The sequence below is a fragment of the Tyto alba genome, unplaced genomic scaffold (genome assembly GCF_018691265.1).
Source record: "Tyto alba isolate M040663 unplaced genomic scaffold, T.alba_DEE_v4.0 Super-Scaffold_29, whole genome shotgun sequence".
NCBI lineage: Eukaryota > Metazoa > Chordata > Aves > Strigiformes > Tytonidae > Tyto > Tyto alba.
Window position 1 is genome coordinate 9,366,000 of NW_024881303.1, and position 13,519 is coordinate 9,379,518.

Here is a 13,519-nt window from a genome sequence, read left to right on the forward strand (position 1 = left end):
GAGCATAAGCATTTACAGCTCTTTAACTGAAGGCAGGGACAAAGAGAGGGTGTAGTTATCTGACCGTTTTCTGCTTTTCTTCAGGAAATTTTCCTCTTTTTGACATTGACTTTCCCTGCTTATTCTCTAGCTTTGCTAGTGGCAGCAAGAATGCATGATTTCCGACGTACTGTAAAAGAGGTCATCAGGGTGGTCAAGGTTTGTGAGTCTACATTAAGGAAAAGGTCAGTGCAGTTTTATTGCTTTTATCTTTCATTTACAGTACTGTAAAGTGGTGTAGTCTAAAATGAATGTAGATCAGAGAAAACCGCGTTCTTTTCCTTTTCAGAAGTGCCAAGAATAAAACAAGTACAACATGTTTTAACTGGTCATTTTGAAGTACTAACACCTGCCTCTTATGTAAGGCGTCAAATACTTAGCAAAGATGGTAAGGAGCACTGTGCCCATTTAACAGGTGAAGAGTTGAAGGCAAAGAAATGGCGGGTCAGAAACATTAACAGTGTTGTCATGTCCTCAGAAGAAATAATTGATTCATTCTCAAAGCTGAGGGTGTACTGCAGGATTATTACTATTTTTTTTTTTTCATTTATCCAGAATACAGAGCTGAAAAGTCTTGTCCTTTAGCTGTTACTGAACAGAACTTTTCAAAATATTTTGCTGAAATGTTCATTTTTGATAGTGTTGCACTGCTAATAAATAGAAGACAGACCAGTGAGTCTAATGATAAGTTCATTGAAGGGGTCCAAAGTGGAATTATCAGCAGAATGTGAACCTGAAAATGGGAATTTCCCAAGTACCTTTGGCATTTATTTTTTTTTTAAGATCTAGTTGTATTTTCCATATCTTGATGAAGTAAGCAGTCACTCAGTTTCTCTCATTTTAGTTTTGAAAAGTTGTAATATTTTCTTTCCCTGTAGGTTCAGTAAAAAATGACCTAACTGTGAAAAGCCATGCTTTCTCTTGCCCCCAGTTGGAAATTTCTGAACCACCAATATATTACGAAGTTTGTTCCACCAAGGTCTGTCTTTAGAAAGCTCCTCTGGTATCTCTCTTTCTCTCCATCTCATGGAGACCATCTTAAGCACATCCAGCCAAATTAATGCTTGTTAATCATAGAATGGTTTGGGCTGGAAGGGACCTTGAAGATCATCTAGTTCCAACCCCCCTGCCCCGGGCAGGGCCCCCTTCCCCCAGCCCAGGGGGCTCCCAGCCCCGTCCAACCTGGCCTTGAACCCTTCCAGGGAGGGGGCAGCCACAGCTGCTCTGGGCACCCTGTGCCGGCCCCTCACCACCCTCACAGGGAAGAATTTCTTCTTCACATCTAATCTAAATCTGCCCTCTGTCAGTTTAAAACTGTTACCCCCTCACTCTATCACTACACTCCCTGATAAAGAGTCCCTTCCCAGTTTTCCTGTAGCCCCGTTTAAGTACTGGCAGGCTGCTATAGGGTCTTCCTGGAGCCTTCTCTTCTCCAGATGGAACAATCCCAACTCTCAGTCTCTCAGCCTGTCCTCTGATCATCTTTGTGGCCTCGTCTGGACCCTCTTGAGCAGGTCCGTGTCCTTCTTATGTTGGAGACCCCAGAGCTGGACACAGCACTGCAGGTTGGGTCTCACGAGAGTGGAGTAAAGGGGCAGAATCCCTTCCCTTGACCTGCTGGCCATGCTTCTCTTGATGCAGCCCAGGACACGGTTGGTTTTCTGGGCTGCGAGCTCACATTACTGGCTCATACTCAGTTTCCCATCCACCAACACCCCCAAGTCCTTCTCCTCAGGGCTGCTCTCAGTCCACTCCTCACCCAGCCTGTATTTGTGCTGGGGATTGCCCCGACCCACAGGCAGGACCTTGCCCTTGGCCTTGCTGAACTCCATGAAGTTTGCATGGGCCGACCTCTCCAGCCTGTCCACGTCCCTCTGGATGGGATCCCTGCCCTCAGCGTGTTGGCTGCACCACACAGCTCGGGGTCATTGGCAAACTTACTGAGGGTGCACTCAATGCCACCATCCATGTCACCGACAAAGATGTTAAACAGCGCCGGTCCCAGTACTGACCCCTGAGGAACACCACTCGTCCCCGCTCTCCACCTGGACATCGAGCCATTAACTGCAACTCATGGAGTGCTACCATCCAGCCAATCCCTTATCCACTGAGTGCTCCATCCATCAAATCCATGTCTCTCCAATTTAGAGAAAATGATGTCATGTGGGACAGTGTCAGATGTTTTGCACAAGTCCAGATGGATGATGTCAGTGCTCTTCCCTTATCTACCAGTGCTGCAACCCCATCGTCGAAGGCCACCAAATCTGTCAGGCACTCTGATTTGCCCTTAGCGAAGCCATGTTTGCTGTCACCAGTCATCTCCTTATTTTCCATGTGCCTTAGCATAGTTTTCAGGAGGATCTACTCCATGATCTTGCTGGGCACAGGTGTGAGACTGACTATAATAATATAATAATATTCACTTCTTAATTGTGAAAAATATTTTTGCCCCCAATCTTCATTTGTGGAACAGGAATGATGGTATTTCCCTGACTTGCATGGGTGGTACAGGGATAAATTTAGAGTGTTTGAAATGATTGAAGGTACTACAAGTATAAGGGTGGAGCAGTACAAATGCCACTTTTTTTCTCTGGTCAACAGGTCATGTATTTTAGTGTGCATTTTATATGATTAATGATTTATGCACCCGCAATCTACTTCAAGATGCTTTGGTTACATAGTTAAAGAGTTTGTTCTTACTAAGAAAATAAGCATAATAAATTAGAGTTGGAAGGAAAATTAATTTGTGCAATTGTTTCAAGTGAAGAAATCTTACTTCAAAATTCATGCTTTGAAATGTTTACTCAAGTCACACACATCAACTAAAATGACAGTGTTATTTACTTTGACAGCATAAACGTGACAGCTGAATTATTTTCAGGCAGCTATAATTACAACTGTATTTATCATGAATCTATAAATTTGATTGATGTTTTTCAAATAAGAGCATGTTATATAGTATTTAATGAAGGCAAATAAAAAAACCACCTTTGAATAAGTCTTTCTGCACTCCATTTTTTTTCCCTCTTCTTTAAAGAATTTCTCTCAAAATGCCATTGAGTAGAAGTTGTCTAATAAGAATTTGTTTCACATTCTTAAAAATTTCTTTGCTTCTCAGTTTGATGAAGAGTTTTAGTTTCTTTTAACTATTGCTATAGTTACTCCGGTTTGTAAAGAGCTACTGCTGCTTTGTGCGTTGTGAAGGTGTTGAGTGTAGTTGGGTGGATGCTCATTAATGGTCGGTGTTGGGTGCTGCGCTCACTCCCGATGGCTTTGACCTCACAGCTCTTGGCGTGAAACCAAGCAGGAGTCCAGAGAACGCCGAGGTGTCCAACCTGCAGGTTCTGCTCTAGGGTTTCAGTTAGCTCCCAGTGGGATACGTGGCTCCTGGGGATGCGCAGGCCATTGGAGGCTGGATTTGCTGTCGGTGCCGACGGACTTCCATGGCAGATACCTGCAAGGGGAGGGGCGGCACCGGCACGAGGTGCCTTCTCGCCCAGCCCTGTGGAGGCAGCCGGGGGGGACCGGGCTGCCTTGGTCAGTGGCTTGGCTGAGGGTGCGGGAGGGATGCTTTTTGAGAAAGCCCTGCTTGGCTTCCTGTTTCGGGAAGACCCTCAGCAAGGGGTGGCAGCCCTTCCCCAAGAAAGGCACTGTTTCTGATCCTGTGCAATGCAGCTGATGTGACTGTGTAAGAGGGGGATTAGTTCACCCTGTTGTCCATCAGCCGGAGAGCACCAAGCCCTACATGCCTGTCGCCTTTCGCCTCTTCCACTGCTGTGTACTGGAGGAGTAGCTATGAGGAGGAGGTTCACAAAAATGTGACGTAACTTCTGGTCATAAAAATGAATGATCTGATCATAAAAGGAATCTGTTTTGGAAGGAAAAAGCGACAAAGCATGGCCCATGGACCCTGTCACTCATCATCAAATCAAGAGTTCTTAATTTAACCATCTGTTTGGTTAAAAAACAGTGTGTGTTTATTTTTAATATGTGTGGGGTTTTGGTAGGATCTTGTTAAGAAAACTTTGTAGTTACTTCACAGGGCCTTCTAGCTTTATGTTTTGAAGCACACAATTAAAATGTAAAGCTTGTTGCCGTTGTTGAAAGTGAACATATTAAATATTAATAAATGCACTGATAATTCTATCTCATTTCCAGTCTAATTGAAATGATATTAACTTCTATATCACTTTATATATTCAAAGTACTGTACAAATATTAACTAATTAGTCAAATTGTTATTTTCTGTGTAATCATCTGTGGAGATAGCAGAAATTAACTTTTAATAAACTCAACCCTTTTATTTAGTTTAATCCTCGCATTTGTGCCTGTGCTCAATGCACCTGTCTTTGCTGCTGCCTTTTTAACCTTTACATACTCTGTCCCTTCATCTGTTTATTCACCTATTGTATGCTTTCTCTGCATACTAATTTCTGTCTTATCTGCAGTGAGAATAATTTTTGTGATATTTGTCCATTGTGTATTATCAAATACTGTGTGGCCCTTATGTCTGCTTGAAGATCTTAGGCACTTCTTCAATAGAAATAAAAAAAAAAACAAACCTGCTTATCTTTGTTAACACTTGCATTTTACTTCTTTGACTTACTATCATTATCTTTAAATTGAGCTGCTTTTTACATAAAAAATATTTCTTCTCAGTTCCATAAAGTACTATCTGTTAAAAAACCTATTTGTGACGAACTTCAGAAGTAAAGCTTCATTTAGAAGGAATTGGAATGAAAGGCCGGCATGGGTTTAAAGGGCTCATTTTTGAGGTGAATGTTTTTTCTCACAACAAAATAGCATTTTGGGGGAAGGAAGACAAGACTTGTTATGAAGGAACTCCATTTACCAGTTGTAGATGCTGCAGGGACTATCATAAATGGGATCCTCTGCTCACATCCTGGGGACACAGCTACAGCTCTTTCAATGACTGCATTGGTAATTTTCTGGAAAAATTAAAGATTCATGAATAGGGATGAATGTTTTGCCTGCAGCTCTTCTTATTTTCATTTCTGCAATATATAGCTGATATAAACTTCATGTCCGAGCTCCCAGTGCAGTCTCAAGCCAGGTGGATGTCTGTGAGAGCAGGCAAAGGCAGGAGCAAGTCGATAGATGAGTCCAGAGTCAGGATGAGAAGGGAAGGTAACAGGGTAGTCCCCGCGTAGCTGCGGGCTGGCTGTGAGGTTACATTCTCCAAAATACTAAAGCTGTATCAAGGCCAGGACTGAAGGGAAAGGTGTGAAGGAGTCTGTGTTCGGTTGTGATCCGAGTAAAGCTGTGTTAAAATCCTGTGAAAAAGGTATCTGATGAATTAAGTGAGAGCTGTTTACCTAAGGTATTTGAGCATGGGGAAGGTCAGAGGATGCTCAGTACGTCCGAGCTGTAGAAGTGCTCTTGCCTGAGGTGTGCTATGGAGAGAAGCTTTCAGAAAACCAGGGAGGTTACTTGGTGTAAAGGAGCTTGTAGTGGTGTCCACTGTGATCGCAGCTCAGCAGACGTGGAGCTCCATTGCTGGCTGCTGTTGTGACAAGCTAAGAAAGTAAGCTGAGAAATATTTTTTGTCTCCAGTTAAATAATTTCAAGTGGTTTATAGATGATTTCTAGAAATCTTTCTAGTATGGCGAGTAAAATACAACTTGATCCACATGGGTTGGTATAGCATACCTTTGTAAGTTGGATTGTCTATTTTAATGAAAAAAGATTTTATTTTTGAGGAATCCAATTTCACAGGCAATGTTCCTTTTTATAAATCCGACTTCTATATAGCTAGTAAGCTAATACATTAATTAGATTCCTAATATATTTTTAAAATTCATACTTATTTTTAAAATGTCATTTCAGAATTACTTGGTGTCTGTTACTTTTGATACAATAATTAACTTATTAGCACTAACTCAGGCTTAGATCTTGTAAACAGTTTTCTCTGTGTTTGACTTTCCTCATCTGAGCAGCTGTTAAGAAATTAAGCAGCATGCTATTTTCTTTTCCAGGAGATCATAGAAGGTTTTTGACAGACCACAGTGGAGGAACCATGCTAATGAAACAAAATTTTAAGGAATGCTAAAGCATTTTGTTTCATTAACATGATGTGAACAGTTAAATGGAGGGGATGACGACGACACACAAGTTGGGGGTGGGGGGGAGAAGGCAGGGGAAACAAGGACAAAAAATTCCAGGTGGTTTAGACTGGTAGACTTCTGGGATGGCCAGGGAGACCTGTTGGTGGGATTATTGGTGGGCTAACCATGTGCACACGTGTTAACCCAAGTTAACTGCATGTGTAAGCGTTTGCAGAATCAGAGCTTTAAAATTTATGCTAATGAATTTGTGATAATTTAAAATCTCTCTTTTGGTGTGAGCAAGTAAAAACAACTAATTCTAAAGGGTGCTTTTATTTAGTACAATAAATCTTTCAAAGTACCCTTTCTTTAATACTTGGGAAAACAACAGAGAGTTGCCAGCAAGTGAGCACCATAAATTATCAGTCACCGGTTAGTTTGCAGTAAATGACTGTGTGTGTATGCTGTTAGTTCATTGCAAAAAGAGGTGAAATGTATTAATGTAGTACACCATGGAAGTTGTTTAAGTGAAAGTATTTCTCTTTACAGCTGCATTGGGATGGGAACTCAGACAGACTAATTTAGTATAGTTCAGGTGATAAGTTTAAGTTGTAAAACCACAGTAACTGGATCGCCTCTGATTATGTCCTTACCTTTAGTAATGAGATACTCATTCATATAGGCTTTAAAAATACCTTTTTTATATTGCTGCAAGTACATTTAAAATTATATATCTATACAATGATTACATATAAGGAGATTACACTTCTGGTTATTTACATACTGGTAGATACTGGAAAAAAAAATCATGTCATGTAGGAAGCATTTAATAATTATTTCTCATACATGTTCCATATTAAGTATCAATTTTAGTGCATATGTTTACATACTTCTATAAATAGTTCATGCATAAACATTTTATGGCTTGGAAAAAAATGGGAAAGATGATGCAGTGAACTGTTAAATTTGTAGTAGAAAAAATAGTGATGGTTTGCCACGAGTGCAAATGCTGAACTTTTCTCCCTATGAGTGAGTGCACAGGTTCATTGTGGTAGGCAGCACTGATGAATGTTCAGTTAAAACAGTGGGGGTACACTGCAATATTTTGGTACTTCACCAAGATACAAAAGTTAATCCTTCACTTTTCCAGACTCTATAAATGTTGGAGTTGTCAACTCAGCTGATCTATTACTAGAATATTTGTAATAGATGTGACAGTTAAGATTATGTAGATACCATGTAAGTTATTACTTAGGGCTTTAATTATATTGTTAATTTCAGAAAAATCAGGGGAATTTCATTACCACCACCAGCTTACCTTGCAATAAATTTTTTTTCAGGTATTTCTGCTAACAATATGCCAATATTCAGCTTAGTACTTTTTTTAATCAGTTAATAAAATATTTTCAGTACTTTAAATAGACGTCTCACAACCGGTGGCTTAAAGGCTGACTGCTCAGGCTAAATTTCATGTTCACTCTTTAAAAAAACAATTATCGGAAGTTATAATTTGTTTGCCCTTCTGTATAGAGGTCCAGCACAAGATACCTCTGCTTTATGCTGCCTGCTTTCTGGAGCTAGATGCTCATTGTGTGTATGTAGGAGGACACTGTGGCTCTTCCTAAATGGTCTCTGCTTAGAAGCCCCTCTTGGACTTCGAGCTTGGATTCCTGAAGCGTTTGTCAGTTGGACTCCAGAAGACCTTGCTCTTTTATGTGGTTTGTAGCGTCCCATTGCTGTTCAATAAAACATTAAAACCCAGCAGCTAGATGCACACAGGATACTTCTTTTTCCTTGGCTGTAGACTGGATTCGTAAGTCTCCACTTGATGGTATCCCTCAGACAAAACAAAGTAAAAAAACCATTGCTGGTACTTGAAAATGACTCACCCATTTTCCTTCATTGGGAGCTAAATTAAGTGTGAACAGAATCGGTTTACTGTTTTGTGCACACGAGTGCTTTATCAGAAGATGAGGTGTGGTTTTGTCCATAAATGGATGAAACAAAAGCTGTGGAAATTTTTCTTTGAGAAAAAGGGTTGAGGTTAGGGGCAGATGACACCAAGCTCTGGAAAAACTTTTCTCCCAAAGGAGTTTGCTTGAAAGAGTTTGCTGTGAGAAACTGTAAGAGGAGGGTTTATACTGGAAGTTGAATCTTAGCCTGAGCTGTAGTGGTTGCCTCTGCTTTGACTATAAATAGAAAATACTTGTCTGCCAAATTTCAGTTTTTAGAGCCCTTTTGAATTTGTGCCAAGGAAATAATATCTTAATTTGTATATCTGCTTATTTTCCTCCTTCTGTGCATAACTTGAAATGGCAACTATTATTAGATTTTTTTAGATTAAGAAAAGAGCAAAATGAACTTGGATATCATTTTTATGTGGGACTTAAAAAATAGCCCGTAGCTATTTTTTTTTTTTTTTTTTTCATAAGGGCACTCCCTCACCCCTGAAATTATTGTGCTTATAATTAAGGTTGCGCCAGTTTTTCTTAGCTGCCAAACTAATGTTACCTTGTTTCATGCGGTGTAGACTGCTGCGTGCATCAGTTTGTTGACTTAGTGGCATGTGTCCAAACACTGGATAAAATTAAAGAAATGTTTAAAAATATGTAGACAGGATATCAGCCAATGTAAAATGTTGAGGCAGGCAAGTGGTTGGCAAATGCAGGTATTTATTTATATCAAGTTAAAGGAGAAAATGTTGAGTGAAGAGCTCACTCCCCCACAGAGATGATGCTCCAGCTGTGATCCTGACCATCAGGGATGGTTCTTCATTTCAGGAGGAAGGCTAGAGCCTTGTGGTTAAGACTGGCGAGAAGTGAAGAAATAACGTGTTGCTCTAAATTTGGGCTTGCCACCGGCCTGTGCCTACACCATCCCGCTGGCAGCCCTCACCGCCGGGGGGTCGGCCCTTGCCCCCTTTGGCTTGGATCAGGACTGAGGAGGAGGAGGGCACTGCCGTGGGGCTGGATGCTGGTGGCTGGGTCGGATGGTCGTGCCGTGCTGGGGGCTTTTTGCGCCTTGGTAGCACCACCAGCAAACACGACGTGGCTCTGCCCTGTCCCACTGCAGATGCACTGAAGGTCTCGGGGGAGACCGGTGCTGCCGTTCTGCCATTTGAGCTCATGGCCGAAGGTGGCACTTGAGCCGAAGCTCGTGCTCTCTTGTGGGCTGACATCTGACGTGACAGGAGTCACAGAACATGGTGCACAGGGAAGGGGACAGACAGAGCCTCAGGTGTCCTCGAGGAGATGTGCACGGGGTGAGGGGCGGAAACCCCAGCTTGGTCATCCCATCCCCAACCTTGCTTCGTGAGCGACTGGTTTTGCTGCTGGTGTTTGCTAGGTTGCTCCGCATGCCTGGAGGTGGTGCCGTTTTGGCCGGGGCTGGAGCAAGTGTGGGATAAACAGAGCGGCTTTGCCAAAGCGCACGCTGGCTTTTTATGGTGGGAGGAGAATAACATTTTAACAAGGCAAGGCTGGTCGGGAGGAGAAGTCTTGCTGAAGTGGGACTACCTGCGAGTGCATGATTCATAAGTGGAGAGATGGATGACTGTGCTTTAATGATGGTGACTAGGAAGTTCCATGCTCCTGAAATGATACATGGGTTCCGCATTAAGTGTTTCCTGAATTAAAATAATAATAGCAGTGCCCTAGCCAGGTTTTCCCTCTAGTCTGATAAATGAGGCTCTCGCCTGGAAGGTGGGTAACGCACACTGGGAGCCCCTTAACACTGAGAAAGATTTCTAGTCTGTTAATTAAAAGCTGGGTGCTGCTGCTGCCAACAGCATCCAGCATCCTCCTCTCCTTTCCAATTTGATCTGAAAGAGAGGAGGAGAGAGCCGGTCCCTGGCACTCGCAAGGGAAGGTTTTGGGCTGTCAGTCACTCTCAAATACATGGCTAATTTGGGGCTTTGTGTAGATGCCTGAACTCCAAAAGCAAGACTAGGTTTCAGAGGCTTTCTTCTCCTCAGCAGCACTAACTCTGGCCAGCACAGCCATGCCTGGGCTCAGCGTGCTGCTTGCTGTTGGTTTTACGTAGAGGTTCCCGGCTCTCCCTGCACATTTCACAGCAGGACATGCCACGCGTGGCCTGTGGACGGTGCCCCGGGGGCAGGGTGCCCCCAGGCGAAGTGTCCTGAGGTGAGGGCATGCCTACGACCCTTTCTACAGGCTGTCTTATCTTGCTCCTCAGTTTATAAATAAAGAAATACGGGTACTGTTGAGGATGTAGGGGGAGATTGTGGCCCTGTGCTCTTGGCTTTGACCCTGGAGTTGTTTGGAAATTGAATTTATGTCCTAGAGAAAATTCCTTCTTCAGAAAGAGTTTTGTTGCAGTCAGTGGTAGAAGAGAAAACCATGACTGTGTTTAGGCGGGGAGAGATGCTGAAAGGTCCTGTGCTGGGAGTACTGAATCACTGTTTTTAGTTTCCTAGCTTTGCAGATGGAAGCTGTTGTTAGATTTGTTTCCTCTGGAAGATAGGAATATTCCAGTGAAGCAGCTGCAGACCCATCACTGCTGTTTTCCCATGGAAAATGTTCATATTATTAAAAGGGCACTTTCTGTCAGAAAAGCATTCTGCCAGACATTTCCTGACCTGGCTTTGTACTTAACCTTTTGTCTCACTTTCTCCATCTGTGAGATGGATGTGCTCATTGTCAACCACCTGTATAAAATGCTGAAATTTGAGGATGAAGTTATGACAACGTGGTCTCATTTAAGACTCAGTTCCTTTAAAAGATTCCCCATGGAGCTAGTCCTATCTGTCACATAGGTAGGAACTTTTAAAATGTGAGCATTGAACAAATGCAAAGTATATTATTGTAAAATTACATGCATTCATCTATTCCATCTGCGCAATATGCCGCTGATCATTTCTTCTACTGCTGCTTCTGTGTGTCCTGGGAGGATTACTTCTTGTTCCTCTTCCAATCTGGTGAATATATGTTACTTTAACACTTGCTTTGCATAAATTAATTGTGCTAACATATCAGGAATATTTTTGAGCGTACTCCTAAACTATGATGGCAGATATTTTGGTTTGGGAATCTGTTTTGTTGTAGCTGTTGATAACAAAAGCAATGAGACAGGAGGAATGATCTGTGTTTCTTGCCTTAGTTTTGTCAGTCTATACTTAATTGACCATAGGGGCTGCGGTATTTCTGTTCAGTCATTGTTCATCAAAAAAAATGTGCGTTACATACTCTAATAAATCAAAAGCTAATTTATGATATGAGAAGATACTTTCTTTGCAGCAGATGAAACAATTAGTATCACTTCAGTTTTAATGTAGTCTGTATTTGAGCCAGAGTTTCTAAGGATGACATGTTTATTCTGTAACATAGCAGTTTGACAAATTTTGTTACTTTTAGAGGAGTTCTTAAAGATGTTATGGTAATGTGCTGTATGCTTTGGTAGGTTGACAGAGTTTGAAGATACACCAACAAGTCAGCTAACCATAGATGAGTTTATGAAGATTGACTTGGAAGAAGAATGTGATCCTCCTTCATTTACAGCTGGTCAAAAAAAATTGAAGATACAGCAGGTGAATTCTGAATTGGATGCTCTCTGTATTTCTCTATTCTCTCCTTTCTCTGTATATTCCTTTTTGAATCGGTTGACAGCGAATCCTACATGATAAGGTTTAGTTACATTTATTTTGAGGTTCTTAAGGGAAGAGTGAGCATAGTGCATATAGATGCCCATTAACTAAAGGATTCTTTTTGTTTTACTGGCAAAGAGGTAGCTTCCTGGTTAAAAAAAATATATATATATATCTATATATATACACACATCTATAACTTTTTCTCCTATATAATTTTTGTTCACTCCTCCAGAGACGTGCTCTTTCAGATGTGTAACTTCAAATGTAGCTTTAAACATTCCCTGATGAGGGATCGAAGTGTGTCTAATGTCTTAGCCAGCCACTGTGGGAAGTACAGAGTCACTGCTCTGGTTAGTGCAGATCAGGATGTCTGGGTGGCCGAGTAAACGAGCACCAGCTGAGCTTCTGTGTTTTGCAGGCCACCAGTGCTTGGTGATTAGCCCACGACTTCTGTATTGTAGATGAGGGCTCATCACGCTCTGCCCAGATTCTCCCCCATTTGCAAGCTGATGCAGTTACACTGAGCACCATTACCTCCTTTATGCTTGCTTCCCTGCTGCATGTGTGCTTCCCTTCTTGTGCTTTGACTTTTTACTGAAGCATCAAATCTTTTTGTCCTTACAAAACTGGAGGCTGTCATGTGACAAGTTAAGCTGAGCTTGTGGCATGGTGGTCTAAAGTAGCTGTCCTAATGTCTGCACTTCTCTTTTATGTGCTGTATGTACTCTTCCACCCTGGTTAGCAAGGATCAGGGTTGCAAAGGTGGAAGTGGTGTAATTGGATCAGAAACTCTGCACTGTTTTTAAGGTGATACCCATGGTCAGGAGAAGTGCTATGACATGTAACTTTTTCTTAAAACACATATGAAAACAATAACTCAACTACTTTAATGAGACTGCTAGTTTTTTGTATGGTACAACACCTTCTTCCACAGATACTAGTTCTCATGTGGCTTAATTTCTTTACAAAGCATGAACTAAAGCTGGCACCAAAGGAGAAGATTTTACTATCGTCATAGCCAATTCTTACATTATTGTTTTTTCAGGGGCTTTGTTTTTACTGTTCTAAACGCTATCATTTAAAGGTCTGTAGGTGTGTTTATGATGTTCTCAAGAGCCTGCCAGGTGCTGTAGGTCGGTACTTCACTCTGCCATCGCCTGTGTGCTGTGTCTGGCCCAGGCACCGCAATTTCAGCTCTGTCCTTGCGCTTGCTCACATCTGCAGGCACAGCCATAGCCATAGAGTCTGACTGCTGAAGAATGGGCCTTTTTATTTACAGCTTGCCAGAGTGAAGGTTCCTTCTGAAGTATAGAGATGGGTGAGATAACATTTGAAATCAGTATTTTGAAACTTGTCTGTCTTACCTATCTGACACCACAAAGTAATTTGAGTTGGGATTTGAAACCTGCTTATTGCTTTTAAAATACCCTATCATTCTTTGTCTCTATATACAGTTCACAAACAGTACAAAGTTGTGGGGTTCTTTTAGTAATTTTATGTTTATTTTGTTTATTTTCATTTCAGCTTGAGAAGGCGTTATCAAAAAAGCTGGAAGATTTTGAAGGTATGAGTTGTGTTTAGTGTAACATATCACCCATTTCTTCAAAATTGCATCAATGATTGCTGAGTTTTATTTTTATTTTATCACCACAGGCGAAATATCGAGCTATCAAGATGAAATAGAGATTGAATTAGAAAACAGTAGACCAAAAGCAAAAGGCGTATTTGCAAATTTCACTAAAGATGGTAAGTCTATAAAGTCTTATGACTACTTAAATAGTAACAGGTTCAGATCCTTCAATGTCTTAAA

General features: G+C 41.5%; 1 protein-coding gene across 1 annotated transcript in view; it reads left to right on the top strand.

Annotated features, from left to right (window-relative positions):
- Positions 1 to 13,519, top strand: part of BRF1 (BRF1 RNA polymerase III transcription initiation factor subunit) — a 176,812-nt gene that overhangs the window by 89,674 nt on the left and 73,619 nt on the right. Inside the window, exons 7-10 of the mRNA XM_042798984.1 lie at positions 131 to 224; positions 11,523 to 11,649; positions 13,234 to 13,273; positions 13,363 to 13,455. Coding sequence (XP_042654918.1) covers positions 131 to 224; positions 11,523 to 11,649; positions 13,234 to 13,273; positions 13,363 to 13,455 — 354 coding nt within the window. The remainder of the gene's footprint in view (positions 1 to 130; positions 225 to 11,522; positions 11,650 to 13,233; positions 13,274 to 13,362; positions 13,456 to 13,519) is intronic.